The sequence below is a fragment of the Strix uralensis genome, chromosome 10, assembly GCF_047716275.1.
Source record: "Strix uralensis isolate ZFMK-TIS-50842 chromosome 10, bStrUra1, whole genome shotgun sequence".
In the NCBI taxonomy this organism is placed as follows: domain Eukaryota; kingdom Metazoa; phylum Chordata; class Aves; order Strigiformes; family Strigidae; genus Strix; species Strix uralensis.
In genome coordinates, this window is record NC_133981.1 from 4019827 (window position 1) to 4041297 (window position 21471).

At 44.2% G+C, this 21471-nt stretch overlaps 3 protein-coding genes and 1 long non-coding RNA gene across 15 annotated transcripts in view; 3 read left to right on the forward strand and 1 right to left on the reverse strand.

Annotated features, from left to right (window-relative positions):
* The window catches only part of PXK (PX domain containing serine/threonine kinase like), a 37097-nt gene extending 29410 nt beyond the window's left edge, over positions 1-7687 (forward strand). For 5 of the 12 annotated variants that reach the window (XM_074878991.1, XM_074878992.1, XM_074878993.1 and 2 more), the window contains one exon: positions 6601-7687. In XM_074878991.1, the coding sequence (XP_074735092.1) occupies positions 6601-6806 (206 nt within the window). In that variant the 3' untranslated portion in view covers positions 6807-7687. The other 7 variants (XR_012630224.1, XR_012630225.1, XM_074878999.1 and 4 more) reach the window with 4 other exon arrangements.
* On the reverse strand, positions 7493-12656 carry PDHB (pyruvate dehydrogenase E1 subunit beta). The gene is made up of 9 exons (XM_074879003.1): positions 12470-12656; positions 12174-12281; positions 12040-12102; positions 11920-11955; positions 11536-11821; positions 10717-10827; positions 9981-10072; positions 9352-9493; positions 7493-8976 (listed from the first exon to the last, which is right to left on the reverse strand). The coding sequence occupies exons 1-9, from the start codon at positions 12599-12601 to the stop codon at positions 8831-8833; spliced, it is 1116 nt and encodes a 371-aa protein (XP_074735104.1). The 5' UTR covers positions 12602-12656; the 3' UTR covers positions 7493-8830.
* Positions 9338-11670, forward strand: LOC141947679 (uncharacterized). Its single transcript, XR_012630226.1, has 3 exons — positions 9338-9476; positions 9656-9702; positions 11470-11670. It is a non-coding gene; the product is annotated as an uncharacterized LOC141947679 (long non-coding RNA).
* Positions 12657-12763: 107 nt separating the features above from the next.
* Positions 12764-21096, forward strand: KCTD6 (potassium channel tetramerization domain containing 6). The gene is made up of 3 exons (XM_074879004.1): positions 12764-13151; positions 18354-18462; positions 19695-21096. The coding sequence occupies exons 2-3, from the start codon at positions 18436-18438 to the stop codon at positions 20379-20381; spliced, it is 714 nt and encodes a 237-aa protein (XP_074735105.1). The 5' UTR covers positions 12764-13151; positions 18354-18435; the 3' UTR covers positions 20382-21096.
* Positions 21097-21471: the final 375 nt, after the last annotated feature.

Consider the following 21471-nt stretch of genomic DNA (forward strand, 5'->3'; position numbering starts at 1 on the left):
TGTGGGCATGTGCTCTCTTTTGAGGGCCACAGAGAACTTTTTAATACTGTACTTTTTCATTTAATAACCTTTCTTGAGATATACATTCTATAATTTACCCATAGAGTATAAGTGCTTGCTTCAAAGTCTCTGTTACTCCATTCCTACCGACATTGCTACTTTCCAGACACTTTCTGGGTCTCATGTTGCAGTATGCATTTGTTCTGATGTTAATGGTCAGCTGACTCTGAAATACTGTTTGTTGATCCCTTGTTTCTGTGTATTGTCTCTTTACACCTGTACTGCTGTGATGTAGTTTCAGGAACTTTGGGTGTGAGAAATTCAATGGCTTAGGCTGCATAAATCTCCCCAGTTCTGCTACAGCCCATTGATAACACTGGTAGAACTGGTAGAAACAAGTTAGAGATTGATTTGAGTTAAAAATAATATCTTTATTATTTTTGCCCAGTTCTGTCTTCCAGTTTGCTGTGTAGCTGTGCAAACAGTTTTGCTAATGTTTAGGGCAGGTGGTAGGAAGTGGTGAAGAATCTGCTTGAGTGGGCAATAGAAATGCTCGTGAAAGTTTTTACAGGATTACAAATCTGAATTTTGAGTGATAGTGGATGTGCTTCAGTCTGAAAGGCTAGAAGAGGAGTGCTGGCAAACATTAACAGCAAAAGGTGTTAATGGAATACATTTCTAGAAGGGAAGCAGTCCATAGCATTGCCGTTTGTTATGATGACTCATGCCATATGATTTCTAGTCCCAGGAACTTTCTACGCAGCACAACTCGTTAACTGAGGCCATGCAATCAAATTTGTTTGCTGTGGATGGTCTTTCAAAGGACACTGCAGTCTGTGTAATGTAATTCAAATCAGTCATGCTGAAATTCAAATTAGTCATTTCTTTGTCAAGTTGAGGGTATGCTGAAGTGTATATTTTATGAACTAACTTCTCCCAGTTAGTCTAAACAAGATAATTACTGTGTTACACTGTTGGATGTACTGACTCTAAGCTGGAGGGTTTATTTCAAGTTCTGTATGTGTTAATAAGGAAGTAGCTGAAAAGGCAAAAGAAATCCTTATGCCTCCAAAACAGACAGATGTTTAGAAAACTTTTTTTTTCCTGCAATAAAACTATCTTTTACTTCCATTTTTACTTGAACCTCTTGAAACTTGGTTGAAAGCTTTTTAAAGTTTTGGGCATGTCATGTAGGTTTATGTGTAGACATGGCTCAAATGGCTAAAAATGGCTCAAGTTTGAGCTAAAAATTTGGCTCTGTTGTTCAGACCACATTGTCACAGTGTGTTGGTCATCCTGCTGTCAGTGGGCTCATGGTGACTTGTGGTGATCAGCCCCTTTTGACATGGTGCATGTGGCCCTACCCACATTCAGATTGGAAAGTGCTTTAGAGTGCCAATGGCTTTGATCCTTTTCATCAGGTGTAAAGGCAAGTGTCACCATTTCAGGAATGCTTTTCTGAGTAGAATTCATAGAAGAAACTTCAGTTATTAGTTCTAAGGGAAAGCTAGCACTCCTCATTTTTTTTTCACCAGCATTGTTGTAGCTTTAGCATTCTAAGCAAGTATGCTATTACTGACTCAATGAAGGACTCACTGGCCCCGTGGTAGGACTTTCTTTGTGACAAGTGATGCATGTGCAGCTTATATATCTCTCTTCCAGTTTTCTTGTACTTACTAAGGATATTTACCTCTAAACTAAAATTGCTTGTGGGTATCAGTGTGGTGAGATGACTCTCAAAAGGGGAACGAGGCTTTCAGTCTGTCTTTGTGGTTTGGTCATGGTTGTTTTAGACTCATGGCATCTCAAAGCATCTTGCTGATATGACGCCATGGCAAAACGAAGGCCGACATGGAAAAGTGTCCCCAACAGAAGCTCTTGCCCTTGTCCTGGCCTGTAACCAACCAAATCAATGCAGTGTGTGGGTATGTGCAGAGCCAGAGACACTGACCAAAGGGGAACAGGCTCCAGGCTGACATGCCCTGGGGAAGGAAGCTTGTTCAGGGGGTTTCTCATGTGTTGGGAGGTGCTTTGTCTCTGAACAAAGGCCTTGTGAGACTTAGCTTGCAGCAGGGTGCTTGGTATAGTCAATGCAAAATATACTAAGAAATAAAATGATTGCTGGCTTCAGCTGTCTTCGTAATGACAGCTGTAGGATTGAATGCATGACCTGCTTCGAGGGGAAAGGTGCCTGCTAGAAATGTAGGCTCTCACGGGCTTTTCTCATTGACTAAAATGTTTTGGGCTGGTTTTGTGGCAGATATTCAGCTAAATAACATCTTTGAAATGCATTGTTTAGATTGTGGCAAGTGATTCCAATGTAACTTCCCGTGTTTCTGACATTTTCCTTTGAATGTCTGATTCTTTTTTCTCCACTTGCACAGTTCTTTACTTCCTTGAAAATCTGTTATTTTTCTTTGTGGCTATAAGCTATGGCTAGGATCAGAAAGGATGCAGAACACTGTGGTGTGGGTTATTTAAAACTTCACTGCATCTTCTCCAAATCCAATAAACCCATAAAATACCAGTGAGCTCTCTTACAATAGAGAAAAGTTTGGAGGGTGCCATTTTTGCTTCCCTGTGGGAATAAAGTGAGAGAGTTGTCCTTAACTCTAGCTGTCTCTTTCTGTGCTGGTTGTTCTGAATCCTTCAGTACAACATATGTGTCATACACACCCATATGGTGCATCTTTTCTGCCCTTCACCTTTCTGTAAGATAATTTGAATGCTTTAGTAAGTGCTTTTCTTGAGTGTCTCTGACCCATGCAGCATAAGGGTAAATACAGGTGTTAATACGACAGGAAGTGTTCCTTGAACAGAATGGATTTTGTCTTCCATGGATAATCTTCCTGCAGATTTCTTGTTAAAGCTCTCTAAATGCACTTTAATCCTGTAAAGCTTGAATTATGGCATGTGCAACGGAAGGCATGTGTGTTGTATTTGTTCATCGAGTATAACAATGCTTATAGCATGCCAAGTCGTGGTTCGTTATTCAGAATCAAAGTATTGTATATATAATATGAAATAGTCAATCTGCTATCCTCATACTTGTCAGTGAATAAGAATGTATTGATTTTTGTACTAACTTTTCAGCTAACAGTATCTGTTTTTCTTACTTTGACGCGAGAACCAGATGATTAACTTGTGTCCTCTCTCTTTCTCTGCTGTCTTCAATAGAGCATGCATCATTTTGAACGTGAATTTTCGGAAAAGTAAGCTAATGCTGATTTATCTCTTTAAAGATGCTCTGTTTCTGTATGGGAAAGTTGAATGCAAATCTTGAACTTGCTTAGTATTGGGAGGGAATAGAAGAAAAAGATCGGAACATTCCTATGGATTATTTTAATGAAATACAGCATCTTTAAAAACTCTATCACTAAAATGATTTTCTTTGTTTGCATCCCATTCTCAGCCAAGTTTTTAATGCTGTTTGCACAATTACTGTCACTTTAAATTCATAATTAAGTTTTTGTTTCAATTCAGGCATCAAGTTTACAGCATCTGATTTACTTCCTATTCCTTTTAACACACTCTTTTAACAAAAATGTCCCTGTAAAAAACCCTTGGTAAGTTCCTGTTTGAGTGTTTTATTCTTACAACTGCATGAATGAGTAAAATGTGTGTTTTCAGGCAACTTCTTCCAACATATGTATTGGAAAGGTCAAATGATAACTGAGCACTTGTCTCAAATTTTTTTTTCTAGTAAATACAGGAAAATACTACACTGTTGGGCAGAACCACTTAATCTGTAGATGTAACTGCATACGAGTACACAAATGTGAACTAAGATTTCCTTTGCACCACTCGTGTCAAGAAGGGAAGGACAGCTTGGTTTTGATTGACTGAAATGAATAAATTTGAAGATTTTTAGTATCATGCTCTTAATTAATAGATTCAATATGTAATGCTCATAGCTAGTCAGATACCATTCTAAAACCTGTGTGTATTTACATTTTAAGGCAGAGCTCAGGTGTAAGAGTATCATTGTCTGTAATCAGTCTCCCAAGAGTTTAACCGTATATTGCCGGCAGCTCAATTTCAATAGCGAGTCCTGAGGAATTTAACAATTTTACAGGAAGGAAGGTGGCCTCTCCCCCTACTTCCCTGTCTTTTGTACCCCCCCTTGTAAAATAACTAGGCCAAAATTTGAAGATAACACATGGAATCTTGGCCTAATAATACTTAGTGATCCAAGCATTTTGTGGCTTTTTTTGTTCCATTTCTGTCAAACCGCGTACCTTCTTTCACTGCATGTGTTACCCCTGTATTTGTATTCCATACAGCGTTCTGGCCCCCGTTTTCATGGTCATTCCCTATTGCATTTTGTAAAACTACTTGCATAGCCTCTTCAACCTCACCTTGCAATTCTAACCAAAAATCTTGTCTTTGTTCTCTGCAATTCTTCCACCTCTTTCAAGCCATTTCATTTATGATTAGCTGGTCTTGGGTCTCTTACAGTAGTTCATCTGATCAGTTTGGTGATAGCGTTGGTATGTGAGTCCTGCAGTGTTCTGCTCTGACCACTTTAACCACAAAAGTGGTTACCTGAACTGTTCTTGGTCTTGTTCTTCCTTTGGCAAAATGTCAAGTTTTTGCTTTGCTGTCAGTCTGTACACGCATGAGAAACAGGACTCTAACCTAGGGGATGGTTTTCCAGTATTTCTAATAATAAATTGGCTTACATATTTGGCTAGCGTAAAAGAGAATTTGGGTAAGTTAGATGGCCCCAAGGCATCAATATGCAATTTATTTCAGTTTGTGCTAACATTGTGTAATGTTTTGATTACTTGAGAGAGCAGTTGATCCACATGCAACAGGCATGTTAAATTGTTTCATTTGATCTCCGATATTTCTACTAGGACTTGAGTATTTCCTCTGGAAGGGAGGAAAGTGAAGATGAGTCCAATATGTACTTCCATGTTTTGTTGTCACAGAAGGTTTTCATGCCAATGAGAATTTCTCCTGAAGATTTGGAAGGGCTACACTCACAGCATGTATTAACATACACTGCAAAATCGGATGCTTTGTGTGAATACTCTGCATTCTGAGCTTGCTCCCGTGTGGGAAAAGTCTCTCTTCAAACACTGGTACAAATAGAAAACGAGGGAGCTTTGAGTTACGGCTCCCATCTAGTATAACTGCTTTTTTTAATTACAGCAGTTATGTTTTTACTATTACTTGTTAGTCTGAGAGCAACTGTTAGTGAGAAACAGAGCACAGATAGATAACTTTGCTTTTTTTTTTTTTTCCTGTAGCTGAGCTTTATCCTTCATTGAATACCTCTTGAGTCTGTGTGGCATCATGTCCTTCAACTGCTTGGTATTTTCTTTACTTCATAGCAAGCAGTGCTATGTCAGTAACCATAGTCTCTTGGCTGGCCTCACGTTGTTTTGCTTTGTTGTCCTTTAGTATCATAGTTCTTGTCACTTATGTTCCTTAGTAGGTTAGGCTACTGGAAGCAAGTCTTTATAGGTGCTATTTGTCTCTCTAGTCTTACTACGGAATAACTCATGATCTAAATGATGGAGTTCAAATTCACTGTCGAATAGTTCCAAGATATTCATCACTATTCCCCTGCTTATTCCAGAATCTGAGACAAGACAGGCCCATCGTTCCCCACATAGCTGGTGATGCGCTGCAAATGCCACCTTCCTGTGGATGTCTTGTGGAAGGGCAAGCAGTCACCTCTGAAGCCCTTTACTCTTACTCCTGCCCGGATCTTTGATTGTACTCGTGTAGAAATGGTGGTGCAATGGGCAGCAGCACAAGATCGGGGTGTCTGGGAGAGCTGCTTGGGGCAAATAGGGCCACAGGTCTGGCTCCGAGCTGCCAGGAAGCAGCTCCACGCAGGCCCCTGCTGCGGGCTCTGGCTTCCCCAGGAGTCAGGAGGTGGAGGCTGAGGCATGATGAGAAGCACGAGATGGGTGTGACTGGGATAGAAAGCAAGGGCCAGAGTGCAAAGGTGACTGGGGGGGACACGAGGGGCGGATTGTTGCAATTCATTCAGCCTGTGAAACAAGCATTTGTTATGACGTGTTTGGAGAAAGTCTGACAGTGATGTGAAGTGTAAAACACTTCTGGAAAACTCTATCTGCAGTTAGTACTTTAAAAATGGAGTATAATCTGACCAAGCAGTCATCACAAATACTACGGGGATGCGGTCCTCTGTAAGAACATAAAGTTAGTCATGTAAATAAGAACAAGTAGTAAGATTTGCTTCCAGTCTTTGTTACTGTTCATGACCAAAGAGCAAACTGCTTCACTGGGGACAAACAAGAGAAGCTGAAGCTGGGAAGTCCTGTTAAGGGATCTCCATTTCCCTCAGTGCAAGCTCACACACGAGTCATGTTTTGCATCCCCGAGCACTGAGGCACTTCAGGCTTCATATCAGAGGTGTCTCAGATGACACGACTCACCTGCAGATAGAGGGATTTGATCACTTTGGCATTTTTCATCTGTTCTGTTCTTCACACTCCACTGGCATTCAAGGAATGACGTGACTAGTGCAGGACTGACCAAGTCCAGCTGAGCAGCTGCAGTCCTCTGTGGCAGGACCTCCTTGGCATAATCAAACTACATCTTCTCTCCTCAACTCAACAGGAGCGTCGTCGATACCCCCAGCACCGCCACCGCCGCCCCTGCCACCAGCAGCTCCTCCTCTGAGTACAGAGGTGCCAACGCAGCCGAGCCCGCAGCCCGACGTCAGTGCAAGCCGAGGAGCCTTACTCAGCTCCATTCAAAACTTTCAGAAAGGAACTCTGAAGAAAACACAGACCTGCGACTACAGCGCTCCCCGGATCAGCTGAGGCCACTGGTCACAGCAGGATTGAATTCCCTCTCCCCCTCCTGTGCTGTTAGGAACAGGACCCTCCTGACTGGCGACTGATCCACCAGCGTAGAGCGGCCAATTTACCCCGTTTCAGCTTTCCTCGAGTAGCAGCACTGCCCTGCCTGAATTGCGTTGCCATGCTGTGATAAGTACTCCATTCTTTACTTGGTTTCAAGAACTTTATTCTCTAGCTACAGTTTCAGGGGTACAGCAACTTCTATATAGCTGAATAAAAATCTCAAAATAGGAATGACCATGATCATGGTGAATTAATGCATTTTTTTCCTAGCTCTATTCCACCCCTTTTTTTTTTTTTCCAAATTACAGGAACGTAGTTTTAGTCTGCTCAGTTTTTCAGCTCTTCTCATGCACTTGTAACTCATCTTCATTCTTGCTGCATTGAATCAGCAGGTTTTGTTTTAGAGAACCCAACTCCCCCAACCCTTAAAACATACTGCACAGGTGAGGGAACTGGAGAATTAAATCTTATTCCCACTGTATTTGCTGGTGGAGTGAAAATGCTGTCTCATTAAACTTGTTTAAATGGACATCCTACCTGTAACTCTAAGGAAAAGTGTTTTAAATCAGGAAAGAGTTGAAATGGGAGTTAATAGGGCACTGGGATATTATTCTTGATTTAGTTAAATGCAAAGTTACTTCAAGTTAATTCTACAGTTTAAACTTTATTGAAACATCCTTTTTGATTTAAAACCTTAAACAAATTGCACTTTAAAGGATTATAGATAATCCATTTTTTAAATTCAAGTACATCAGTGTTTGTTACTATGCAGAGAATGTCTGTACAAAGTTTCATGTAACCTGTGATATTCAGTCATTTTTATTAAAATGTTAATGGAATTCCTTCAGCAGCATGGTGGTGGGTATATTCAGCTAGGATTGCACCTGCAAGCCAGACTTCCCAAGAACTTAACAGCACTTCTGCTAAAGGAAATACCCCAAAAGGTATTCCTGGCCCTTGACTGAAAGAGGACCCGAGCTCTTCTGTCTGCTTTTGTGGTAAGTATCCCCTCTCCAACAGCTGAGGGGAGAGGCACCCTACCCGGGGTACAGCACAGGCTCCTACAGACGCCTTTCACTCTGTACCTGAAGCTGCTGACCAAAGCCCCAAGCGCTCCTCAGCTAAACCCTGGGACGTGCTCATCTGCCAAAAGGCTGCTGCAACGGTCTCCCAGCTCTTCAAACACAATCTACACAACTGCTGCTTCAGACCCAGGCTTGGTGCATTTGAATAAAATAACTTATTTTGCACTGTAAGAACTATAGTTTGAGCAAGCCCATGTGATGAGTTTACAAAAACCCCCAAAACATAAAAGCAAAGCATCTGGGCAAGTATTTTTTTTTTAATCACTGTGGCAGCTAGTAAAGAAAAATTAGGTAGTGTTTCCTGTTACGTACTGAAGAGGATCAGGATCTTTATTTAAGCTCTTGTGCAGAAGCTTTCCTGTATGAGCAGAGTGCTCTTCAAACTAAATATGTTCCCATCTGTTAACCCATACTGCAGGCTTCCACAGCCACCTTGTGCAGACGGTTGCACTTCAGTGAACTGAAAAGCATGGCTCCACTCACTCCAGTTTGACCATTCACCTTTAATAAGCCTTATGACCATGAGCTCCTGGAGAGCCCTGCAGCACTCCGAAGTCAGACTCCAGACCTCCTCTTGCTCACTGCAGTTCTTTCCTCAACTACCACTGCCACAGCTAGCCTGGTAATTACAAGCCAAGCAGAAATGGAGGATTTTTTCCTCACTTTGAATTTAGAATAGGATTTCTCCCACCTGTACTGTTAAACAAACAAGCATTACCACACTGTTGCTTCTATGAAATGTGGCTTAGAGGGTAACCCCATATAAATATCCTGGGAGGTCACGATACTTTCCCCACTGTACAAAAAGTTCATGTAGCTATACAACAAAAGTTATGCGTACAACTTGCCCAACACCATTAATACTTTGTAAAGAACTTCAAAACATGTATTTACAACTTAGACATTCAAAGCTTTCTTCACTGCAAATATTATATCCTTCACCTGAGGTATGCAGTTATCTTCTAAAATTTTTGCATAAGGCATAGGAACATCTGCACCGGTAACACGCACAGCTGGAGCATCCAAGTAGTTAAAGGCAGATCCTGAAACAAAAGACAGCTGTCAGGTTGCCATGCAGTATGGTTTTCTCTCAATTCAATTTCTGAATCTATTTAAACAATTTTGTTCCCGCAGCTCTGATATTCCAGAGAGCGCTGTTCCTGCTCGTTTATCTTCATGTGCTATGGTTTAGACTAAAAGCCTCCATCCTGCTTCTCACACAGTCAAGTTCCTGGGATAAGAATTAGTCGCAATTGGAGACAAACTGGATCCACCCTGTGAAAATCTCTAGAGCAAGACAGCTAGGCTCAAGCTGCTCAGATATAAAACCCTAACTTTGCTTTCATCTGGCTTTATCAAGAAGTTGTCAGGATTTAGACTAGGGGGTGAGATTAACATGTATTTGCAAAACTTGGTACCTTCCATGATCCTGGCACAGATTTCAGCTCCTACTCCAAACTGCGGCCAACCTCCTTCTACGGTGACGAGATGGTTTGTCTTTACAACGCTGGCTTCCACTGTTTCAATATCCATTGGGCGAATGGTACGCAAGTTTATAACCTGGGGAAAAAAAAAAAAAGGGCGGGGGGGGTGCGCTGTGTGAGTTTTGCTATGATCTAAGCCTGTCAGTTACCACTGTTTGGCTTTTAGCACTTTCATCTATTCTGACTTCAAAGACAAGACTACAAAGTTAATAAAATTTCTAACTTTTTATTCTGGCAGAGACTGTGCGGCACAGTTTCTGGTGGCTCCTGGAAAATCCCAGATAGGTGAGTCTGGCTGTATTGAGATACAACCATACTAATACATGCTGTCATTGTGCTCACTATACAGCTGGGTCAATCTGAAAATCATTAGCAGTTCTATCTTAATTTTGTGATGAAGAGGTCAAATGCAGAAACATGAAATGCACATGCTGTCAAGGCATTTACAGATGTAAGAAGCTTGTAGTTAATACACTGAAGTTTTGCAGAACAAGACTGAGAAGACCCTCTGCTTTTTTTCCCCCACTTCAGGGAAAGAGAAAAGCAACATAAACCCCACCCACCTCACACTCTACACCTTCTTTGGCAAGTACAGCAGCTGCTTCCAAACAGTGCCCGACAGGTCTTGAGTGTGACACTAACGTAACATGAGTTCCTAGAAGAGAAACAATTGTTAAAAAAAGAAAAAAAAACCCTCAAGATTTAAAGCTTTTTTCTAGATACCAGGCTCCTTTCAAGGTAATGTTAGGATTCTGTTGTAAATTTAAGTTCCTTACATTTATCTGAAATGCTGAGTATTCTGTGCCCATATGCAGCATGAAAAGTGGTAGCGGAAGGACTGTGCTAAGTCAAGAACTTTATTCTTTAATTCAGGGCACTGAAGAGGTATTTCATATAGTTTTCAGATTATCCTTTTCAAACATTTATATACATTCTAACATATAATTCACTCAAATTATGAACAAATGGGCTGAAATACTACAGTGACCTCTTTCTGCATTTTTGACAAAAATTACATACTAAGGTGAGGAAAAAAATTTTTTAGCCATCACCTACTCTATTTCTGTACTACAGAACAAATCCTTTAGAAGGGTATAGTTTTAGATGAGTACAGAATCAGGTGATCTTTCCTTACATGGGCAACAGAACAATAAAGTATACTACTGGATAAAAATAACATTTTAACATTTGAAATACTTTTCTGTGCCCCATGACAGCAGTGTTCTGAATAGCTAAGAACTTAAAAAAAGTCCCTAAGCAGTTCAGTTAATAAGGAAACAAACTGTACTCTCCGCTTACCTTGCCTTTCTATTTTAGCTTTTCCAATTGGAACAATGAAATCCTTTGACTGTGCCTGTTCAGACATTTCAAAGGGAACACCATACAGTAATTCATTTTCCAGCATCACAACTAGAAGAAAACATACTTGCATTAACGTGTACATCTGCAGGCACAGGAATGATTAACGGTACTGCAGCACGCTAGCTCAAGGTACTAAGCCCATCCAGGCCACAAGGACTTGACTGTGTTTCTGGAAGCAGTTAAAAAACCCAAACCCTCACAATCTTTACTTCAATGCTCAATTATTTAAAAAATTGTCTACAATTAATTTTAAATAAAACCAGGTAAACTTTTGGTACATGACAGTAGAATTGCTAGTTTTAGAAAGGTCTTAGATTTTGCATGTTTGTGAAAAATTAAGACAAAGGCTGCCCTGCTTTTAATTAATTCTGAATTTATCATCTGAATTTCATGATTTGTAAAAATGAGTTATGCAGATACTATACATGCAGGAACTGCTCCTGACTCACCTTCACCCTTTTTAACACTGTAGATTTACTGTAGATTCGTAAATGCTTCTAAGTTTCCTGATTGGCACCAAACTAGCACCAAAGATACATAGCTGGTAACAGCACAAAAGTAGCCTCCTGCTAGCAAGGCAAGTGACTGTTCAGAAAAGAATACTTCTGTGCCCTTGTAAGTACATTAAAGCTGCAGTAAAGCAACCTTAAGTAAAAAGGGTTTAACAATTTTTTTTTTTAAATGGGGCAGGAGGGGAGAACAGACATTCTTTTCAGGATGGAGTGCTAGGTACTGCCACGATCCGCCTGCGTTCACCTGGATTATCATCCCGGATTGATGCTTTCAGCAGACCTTTAGCATCTTCTGAGCTCCAAGGACTAACCACTTTCAGTCCTGGGCAGTGCCCGTACCAGGCTGCGAAGCACTGTGAGTGCTGAGCGGCGACGCCAGCCGAGGCCCCGTTGGGGCCCCGGAAGACGATGGGAACAGCGATTGATCCTGCAGACATGTAGCAGGTCTTGGCAGCGGAGTTTATAACCTGATCGATTGCTTGCATGGAGAAGTTGAACGTCATGAATTCACACACCGGTCTCAACCCCGCCTATTAAATATATTAAAATACATATTAGTATGTTTTTACCTAAAACCAGTTTATTTTATATTTTTAAATCAGAAGTAAAGGAATGCAAATTTACAAACCATAGCAGCACCGACAGCGATTCCTGTGAAGCCCATCTAAAAGAGAAGGATACCAAGAGATAAGGACCAGGGGAGCGGCTGCTGAAGGGATTGCCAGGGTAGGAGAGAGAGCAGCCTTACCTCTGATATCGGGGTGTCGATCACCCTCTTGTCCCCGTACTTCTTCCAGAGTCCCCTAGAGATCTGCAGGGCAGGAGAGAGGAGTCAGGGCCCGCCTGAAGCCCCTTCCCCGGCCCAGTAACGACATCCCATACCTTGTAGGCCCCATCGTACTGAGCCACCTCCTCGCCCAGCAGGAAGACGCGCTCGTCCCGCTCCAGCTCCTCATCCAGCGCCTGGTTCAGCGCGTCCCGCACCGTCACCTGCGAGACACCAGCAGCTGGGCAGGACGGGGGCAGAGCCGTCGGGCTCCCCACACGCCAGGGACGCGGGGAGTCACCTCACCTCAGCGCCCACCCGCCCTGGGGCCGGACACGTCCCCTGAGAGGGACGAGCCCCCTTTCGCCCAACCCCTCTTTCGGGGCACCTCTCCCCGCGGCGGCCCCGCTACCTGTATGGCGGCGGGCGCGGAGAGGCGGATCCCCCTGCGGTGCTGGAGCAGCCGCCCGGCGGCGCGGCCCTGCGGCGGGAGGCGGGCGCCCAGCGGTGCCAGGTGCCGCAGTGCCGCCGCAGCCGCCGCCATCTTGGCCGTGTCCTCTAGCGCGGAGGAAGCGGGGCGCCGCGCGCCGCCGTTGACGACCAGGTCCCGCCCCTCGCGCGCGCGCTGCCTGCGGGCGTCGCCCCGCGCGCTCGCGAGAACTGGCGGCGGCGCGGCCTTTAGACGTCACTTCCGGTTCGCCGCGGCGGCAGCGGCCGGTTCTCCGAGGGACAAGCGTGTGTCAGCCTCGCGTTGAGGGGAAGGCGGATGGCTCGGGTTCAAGCGCCCCGCCCGCGGCCACGGCTTCGCCTTTTGGCGACGGGGCTGCCCGGGCCGGGCCCCTCCCACTCCCCTTGGTGACGTCGCGGCCGGGCACAGGGCTGAGGCGGGCGCCGAGCGCAGGCACTCGGCTAGCGGCCCTGAGGTGAACGGGGGCGGTGCCCGCCCCTCCCCTCCCCCGGCCGTGGGGGGTGTGGCTTGGGGGCGTGACTTGTTTAGGAAACACCCCCCCGCTCCGTCCCCGCCTGCGGCTCAACTCCGGGTTCGCGCTCAGTCGTCCCCGTTGGGTTCTGCCTCCGCGTCGGGAGCTGCGCCCGTGAGTGCCGGGCTGGGCCGCCTCGGGGCGGGGGGGATGCGGGGCTGAGCGCCCGGGGTCTGCCCTGGTTCGGGGGAGTAGTGAGGGGCCGGGCGCCCGAGGCCCGGGTGGGGCGAGGTGCCCGTACCCTCTGTGGGGGAGCGTGCTAAGGCGGGACGGCCGCGTCCCGCGTTGGGGTGAGGACAGGGCTCGGTGTTGGGCTCCTTGGGGCCTTTTCGGTACTGGGGGAGCGCTACGGGGCAGGATGTTGGGGCGCTGGTGTTAGGGTGGGGATGGGACAGCTGGTGACTGGGTCTTGTTCCCGGTTGGGCTGGGGGAGGGAGCAGGGAGGATGCTGGGGTGGGAGCCGGGGTGCCTGGCGGTCATCTCTGGCAGGGAGGGTCAGGGATATGTGGGCCCTACTCTGTGCTGAGAGGGGAGTGGGTCCTCCTGCCCCACTGGGGAGAGGAGGCAGAGCTGGGACACTGGTTTGGGGTAGGGGTGAGGGTGTGGGCTCTTGGGTCACTTGCAGATGTTGGATGCAAAATGTTTGGGTTCATTTCCAGCATGTTTGCTGAATCATTGTGATCCTGGGGAGAGTTCTTCCACCATGAGCTCTCTGGCTCCTCTGTGATGGAAAACGGCACTTCCCAGCTCCTGCTGCAGGCCTGGGCCCCTCTATGGCCTGGGCTCGCAGGGGCAGGATTTCTGCCCCTGTCTTGCTGTCGCTCCTTGGTCTGTGCACATGCTGAGCCCCGTTGGTGTGTGCAGGCAGGCTTAGTGTTTCTGACACAAACTGTTTGGAGACACATTTCCACACACAGACAACTACTGGTTAGTTTCACAGAAGCAAAATGGGTAAAACCCAACCATTGTCATGGGTGCTGAAAGCCTGGGTGCCTTGGGTTGCTTCAGCAGCACAGGGCCAGCAGGACCAGGTTACATACAAGCGTCTTCCTTTCGCTCTCGTGAGATAGCGTGATGTGGGCTCTTCAGACAAATAGTAATTAAAATAAAAGTTTGGAACCTGGACTTAAACCAGGATGTCACAAAGCTCCTCAGGGGAGGGAAGGAAACTTCAGGAGCTTGGAATTTATAGTGAAGCAATTAGACATAAAGGAGTGAAAATGCTGAATGGCTGGCCTGAGCGTTTTTCTCTGCTGCCTGTGGTGAAGACTAAGTATTAGTAAAAAGCAACTAAAGAAAATCAGGAACTAGGTTAGTCATTATAAACTTGACACGTGTAGAAGGTGATGGATGCTTTCTTTAGTGAAGCTGATCTTCTGAATTCCTAGAAGATTTGGTAACTGGTTGTTTTAAGAGCTTGCCTCCTCCTTGCTCCCTTGGTTAGGGTAGCACGGTGCTGGAGCCTCATGGGTTTGCTCTGCAGACGATGGACTCGCTGTACAGTTGGTGGAGTACAGTCATCACTGGCGCTAGCTTAGCTTTTGTCAGTTCAAGTGAGTCACCGATAACGATTTACAATAAAAATGTGCCTTTCAAATGTTATGACGGGCTGGGGAATAGAGAGGTGGTCCATGCACAGCATAGTTATGCTGGGGGATGGAGTTTCTTTTTCTCGTCTTTGGAGATCTAGATCTGAGAGGCAGGGAGCTCATGAAGTGGCAAGTAAGTTGAAATACCAAGTATATTTATCTGTGTAAGTAGAGTTCTAGCTTTGCTCTTTTTAAGTTGCCATTGGTAGAATTCCTGTCAGCTCTATGTTGACCTAGAAATCGAAGGTAGCTATTGAGGTTAAACAGTTTGTGTGGAGGTTAAACAGCTTATGTTGTAATATTGATACCAAACTGTCCATTAAAGACCAGTGCCATAAGTAAATCCTTTAATTCTTTTGTTGGAAAAACGAGATGAAAAACATTTAGAGCAAATCAGGTGGTGGATGCCTCTTGACCTGTAACTGTTAGGTGTATTTCTCCTTCTGGAGTGGTTTTGTCCAGGTGCAGTGGTTTTCTCCAGGTGCAGTGTGTAGCTTGTGGCCTTGACCAGATGCACTGCATGTAGTCCCAGCAGTGCAAATGCTTGGCAGTGCTGCTGGCATCCCCTGGTCTGTCCCAAGCCTCTGTGTGTGTGTTCACAGATGCAGACATTCAGCTGGTTCTCATTTGCTTTCTCTGAATTTCAGCTTACAAAATGGTTGCACGTTAGCAGCTCTGTTCTGGGAGAAGCCCTGCTGAAGTTAATGGGACTACTTGTTGCAGTAGTGTTGCTGGTAAATAGCCTAGTAATCCTCTGAGTCATAATATATGAAATAAGAGTGAGCGTTTTATAAATGCAGGTTCCAGTTTGGTGTATTAAGTATAAAATGATGACTTGAGTGCTTTTCTTCAAAGGTACTCGCTTCTCGTTGTGCCTTTCTAGTTTTGGATGTGCTTGGTGCTGGGCTATGGCAGCAGCTGTGACGACCGTGTGGATGCTGTCTGTCTTCTCCCTGCTTGCAGAAGCAGGATTGTGGTTTGACACAGTCAGTGCACTTCTGCTCTCACCAGAGAATGTTTGGCTTAAGTGGTGTCAGCAGTTTGTCTGGCTGAATTTCATCTTAAATGAGTATTTCTTACGGTTATTACTGACAGGCTGTCTTGGGATACAGCTGCATGTTCTCTGTTCTCTGCTGTCTGGATGTGAGTGGCCACGTTAGCGAGGCTGTCCTGGGGTGCAGTATGTTGTTGTGTGACACAGGGACAAGAGCTGGCATGAGGCTGCCCATCGTGGGGTATGAATGGAGTGAGTGTCTGCCCACCCCCACTGATGCATCACTGTTATTTCATTCAGGAAGAATTTAAAGCATCGTTGAAAGGGTGTACGTCCCCACCCTTGTTGTGATGTGGTTTGCTAGGCCTTATCTCAGGTTGTATCCAAACAGCAATTTTTGCCTGGGAAGTTGTCTAGAAGTTCAGAGCTTGCAGGCTGGTGAGGGGAGCAGCAGGTAGTTGTGATCACACTCAGGCATTTTAGGATGGCCTCTCGGTATCAGCCCTTCGTGCTGTGCCTCTCACTCGCTTTGCCAGGGAGGTTTGTGTGTGCCTGGTGATCCTGGGTCCTTACACAAAGGTCAGTGAGACTTCTCGATGCCACTTATATGTTGAGGTCTGGGTCTGTTTTAGCTAATTGCTGACGTAAATTATTCACTCCGGTATTAACGTAGCAGTGCTGTGATCAAAGATTAGTTCCTGCCCTCATACAGACAGGTGGTATTATCTGTTTTTTTCCCTGATAAAGAAAGTCTTGATTCATCTGTAGCATGGACTTAGATGTTGACCAAAATAACATAGTATCTGTCCACCAGTTTAAATAACTGATGGACATCTGTCTGTCTTTGAAATATTCTGAATGTATAATTCCAATTAATTTTATTAAGACCGCAGATCTCTTCTATCATGATTACTAGTGAAGTTTCTGGATGGCTGCATCATTTCACTTTCAGGTGAATGTTCTCCCTGAATATCAGAAACCTGTACCAGTCTCTCCTATGGTTTTAATGCATCTGCATGTTATACTGGTGATGTACTTGACCAGGGTAACACCTATGAGTGCTGGAATTTAAAAGGTCTGGGCTAGTGATAAAAGTTAATGAGCTGTACTTGAGTGACAGTTCCAAATAAAACCTGAATGAATTCACTTCTTGATTTGTGAGCAGTTAAAAAAAATAATTACAGAGGTTGGCAGAAGAGCTGGCATTCCAGGTTTATCTGCTGTTGGGGGGGTGGGTGTGCTTTAATATACTTTCTTGAGGCATACTCTGTCTCTAATTTGTAAAAATAAGATCCTGGTATGACTAGTTCTGTATCTTAGTATTTCTTAGTCTTCTGTTGTCTGACCTCAGGATTTTCATACACTGATTTTGGTTTTTTTACTCTTTAATACATCTGGGATGCAGCTGAGGCTTTGCTTGTGCTGCTGGCCCCTGAAGGCCTGACCTGCTGGACACTGCTGTGCCCAGGTGGTGGTTTTGGGCAGGGTAGCAGAGCCCAAAGAGGTGGGATGTGCTGCCTTGGTCTGTGGTGAACGAGACAAACCTTGTTTGCTAGGAATGAGAAGGGCAAGTAATCTTTTTGGCTGGAAATTAACTGATCTGTCAGTTGTTTTGGAGTGTGGGTCTCTGGCTCGGCTAAATCTTTGTGCTGCTTTTAGCTGGGTTACTGTGTGTTGAAGTTTGCTAGTAAAGAAGATGGGAACAGGAGTCTTGGTAACTGTGCGGTCTTTAAGATGTAAAAATAAACAAAGCTGAGAAGCTGTACCCTGCTTAAAACGGACTGACCTAAATTTTCAGCCATTCTAGCAGAAAGGCAGGCTCTGGGTAGGGATAAAGGCTTACTGATGACTAGCTTCCCTGTCCGTGCATCGCTTGACATGGTTGACAGGCCACCTTTGGGAAATCTCCACTGGTGTCTGGGGTCATTCACTTCCTCCCCTCCTCGAGTTGCACAACCCGTGCTGTGGATTTCCCCTGTTGTACTCCTGTGGAGAGTCCCCTTGTTATGCAAGTCAGCAGTTCAGCATCTTTGGGGAAGTTACAGCCCGCAGGAGTTCTCAGATTGCTTTTGTTGGAGTGTTGTTGAAAATGTTTGATGTCCTCTGGCTTGTCCCTAAAGAGATTTCTTTTGAGACTGTGTATGTGTTTGTGAAGTCCATTCATACTCTTTGTAGATTAATGGTCTTGCCATTAATTGCAGTTGTCCACTAATGAATTATTAATTCCGCAGTGAGATTTTTTTCTTCTTACTGTTCATTGACTTTCAGGCTCGATTGATTCTTCTGTGCAGTTTAAATGGGAGCATGGGAATTTTGACTGATATTAACTGATTACATGTATGATGTCAATGGTGGCTAAATAACCTTTTTTTTTAATTGGGAAAAGAACATCTGTCTTTCAAAGGACTCGCAGTTTCCCAGGTGAAACGTAGTCTGTTTGTGAATGTATCAGAGGCACATTGCTTGTTATTTAACAAAGCTAGGATGGTCAGGCAGCCGGTGGAGTGATTACTTGTGTGCTCTGGAGGCAGTCCTGTGGGTAGCATGAAGGGAGAAGGAGGGAAAAGCTCGTTTGTAGATTCTTCTGCTAATGTGGCTTTGTAGCTGAATGCTCTCCTGGCAGAGCGCCTGCCTTTGATTAGAAAGCATTCCCCTTGGTTCTTCTTGTAGGTACTGATGGTCTGCCATGTTTTGTTCTTTGTTTTGTGTTTTTGTGTGTGCTTTTTCCTGCAGGGAGATAATAGGAGGTGAATCGCGTATCCTTTCAGCGGCCTTCTGTTAAACTTGGAATACCACAGTTCAAGCAACTGAACAGATGGATAATGGAGACTGGGGATATATGGTAAGTGAGCCTGTGTAAGTGTGCGCTCTGCGGTACAACTGGGCTTTCAAGATCTTGCAGTCAGAATCCTTCCAGATCTGTCTTGTGTAGATCCAGAGCTTCAGTAATGTGAGAAGAAAAACTGTGCGTGTTACAACAGCTTACTTACATTCTCTGGAGTGCTTCACCTCGCGTGCTATTTGTGGGGAGAGCTCAGATTCATATTTCCTAGGTACAATCAGTGAGTACTTAACTGACGCCTCAAGCTCACTGTTACCATTTTCCTAACACACAAAAGCTGAAAATAGTTTGTGCTTTCTCCGTATAATTTTAAGGACCATGTCATTTTATTTATAAAGAAAAATGTTTTTCTGTGTAAAACCCTGTCTCAAACTAGACAAATGCATCTTATTTTTCTCCTCTTTTCTTTCTCTAAACATTCTGCTGCCATGCATATGTCTCTTTTCCCTGGCTGGCCTCAGTCCTGGTTGTTAGGGTTGGTGGCCAGATGGGATTTATGTTCCTTTCTCTCTTGCTTCCTCATGTGCTGTCTGGAAGTTGGTGCAGACCGGTTTGTGCTCTGCCCCCATCTTCTATGCAGCCTGCTAATTTGCTAATAAGTACTTCTTTTTAGAGTTAAAAGCTGAAAGTTCTTTTTTGTTTGCTTGTTTTGATGCTGCCTCTTAACCAGAGTGTGGATTATTTTGGTTGTGAGCTCTTGGTCCTGTGTTTAAACTTGCACTGTCATCCTCTTTTTTGAGGGAGAGAAAGAGGCTTAAGACTTGTTCAGCTGATTTTTCTTTCTTTCTTTCTTTCTTTTCTTTTCTTTTTTTTTTGTTCTAGACTGAGAGACGGATTGTGAAAGTAGGGAACACTGATGGGCCTCATTCAGACTAACTTGTTCTTCAGGAAATCTCTCTGTTCTCATTTCCCCATCTGTAGAATAGGAAAAAAACTTGTTGCCCAAATGCAAAACTTGCTTCTGTGACAGTAGCTCAGTTGTTAAGATTTCTAAAGCGTTCTGGAAATGTGCATTCTGAATGTTAAGTATCATCCTGTCTAGTTGCCAGCTGTGCTTTGTTGCTAGGTGGCTTGGATTTGTTCGGGTCTAAACACCGCTTAAAGGCTTTGAACGGGAGAAGCGGGATTCTCTCCAGAGCCTGCAGTTTTCAGAGTATTTGTCTTGTGTGTCAGTGAGGTGATCGAATCTTCTTGTGGTGGCTTGATAAACTCTGCAATTTCTCTTTTTCTAGATGACTGATCCAGTCACGCTAAATGTGGGTGGACACATGTATACGACATCCCTCACAACTCTAACGAGATATCCAGACTCGATGCTTGGGGCCATGTTCAGGGGAGACTTCCCCACTGCCAGGGACTCTCAGGGCAATTACTTTATTGACAGAGATGGACCACTTTTCCGTTATGTTCTTAACTTTTTAAGGACCTCAGAGCTCACTTTGCCACTGGACTTCAAGGAGTTCGACCTACTCCGGAAGGAAGCGGACTTCTATCAGATTGAACCGCTAATTCAGTGTCTTAATGACCCCAAGCCGCTGTATCCCGTGGATACCTTTGAGGAGGTGGTGGAGCTGTCCAGCACCCGGAAGCTTTCCAAGTACTCCAACCCGGTGGCTGTAATCATCACGCAGCTCACTATCACGACGAAAGTCCATTCGTTACTGGAAGGCATTTCAAACCACTTCACCAAGTGGAATAAGCATATGATGGACACCAGGGACTGCCAGGTTTCCTTCACTTTTGGGCCATGCGATCACCACCAGGAAGTGTCGCTCAGAGTCCATCTGATGGAGTACATCACAAAGCAAGGCTTCACGATCAGGAACACCAGAGTTCATCATATGAGCGAGCGTGCCAATGAAAACACAGTGGAGCACAACTGGACTTTCTGTAGACTGGCACGGAAAACAGATGACTGATTCTGACTCCGCAGGAGCCACTTCAGCGATTAGCAACTTAATTGGACAGTAAACCCAAGAGAGTCTGGATTTGGACTAAAGCAACAATGTGGGCTTTTTTTTATACGACTATTTATTGTTTATCAGTAAGGGCTGGAGGAGTTTTGTTCTCTAGCAGCTCTGTCCTTTTGTCCTGTTCAGAAAAAAACCATGCATGTGCCTGTTCAGTCAAGACACCTTTTTGTTTGAAAGAGGGAGACCGAAGAATTAGTACGATAGGGTATTTTGTGTCATTAACACAATTCTCTGACGCAAATTAAAGTGCTAAAGTTACCTCCGTTTAAACGGTTTCTAATCCATCTAATGCTATGACACTGGGAGCAAGAAACAAAAAGAATTTAAGATGCAGTTGGGGAAAAGCTGCTATCATGTAGACTAATATAGTTTCTAAATCAATAAACAGTATTGTAATATTCTAGGACAACAAATCCCACCCTTTAAAAGTACTTGATAAGTACAGTTTCTTACAGTTATGACAACTGTTTCTTTCTATGCATATAAATCAAAGCAACCAAATATTATCTGTAGCCATGGAAATATAATTAGAAATATTTATATTGGATTCTAAATGCAAAATGTCCCTGTGGTAGAATTCATATTTTTAATGCCTGGTGCAATATTATTCCCAAGTGTAATGCCTGCCAGCAAGAAGCTAATAAAAATGTGAAACACAGAATACTATTTGTGTTTTCTTTTTGTCTTCTAGAACTCTAATGCTTAAAAAACCCAACCCAACCAGCTAAGAAAACCAACCCAAACCCTGTTTTTTTTCCCTGCTGCAGAGTAGTTCAGATGCTCTGGTAGCACTCTGTTCTCCTTCATTACTGATGTACTTTGTTCCTTTTTATGTTAATCAGTTGATTCATCTGTCTTCATCATAGAAAAAGCTTCTGTTTTGGAAACTGCATTATGACCAACAGAAAGACGACAAGTATTTGTACTGGCTAAAGGGTTAGGAGTGGAGGGAACACAGAGCCTAAATACTTGTAGCCGCTAAGTAGGGTTATCTGGTTTGTCAGCGATTTATCTAGTGCCTTACATATATAATTTT

Coding starts and splice junctions, on each gene's coding strand:
- PDHB (XM_074879003.1), bottom strand. CDS start 12,601: ATGGCGGCGGCTGCGGCGGCACTGCGGCACCTGGCACCGCTGGGCGCC. Junction 12,103..12,173: donor AGTACGATGGGGCCTACAAG/GTATGGGATGTC, acceptor CCTGCCCTGCAG/ATCTCTAGGGGACTCTGGAA. Junction 11,822..11,919: donor TCGCTGTCGGTGCTGCTATG/GTTTGTAAATTT, acceptor TATATTTAATAG/GCGGGGTTGAGACCGGTGTG.
- KCTD6 (XM_074879004.1), top strand. CDS start 18,436: ATGGATAATGGAGACTGGGGATATATG. Junction 18,463..19,694: donor ATGGAGACTGGGGATATATG/GTAAGTGAGCCT, acceptor CTCTTTTTCTAG/ATGACTGATCCAGTCACGCT.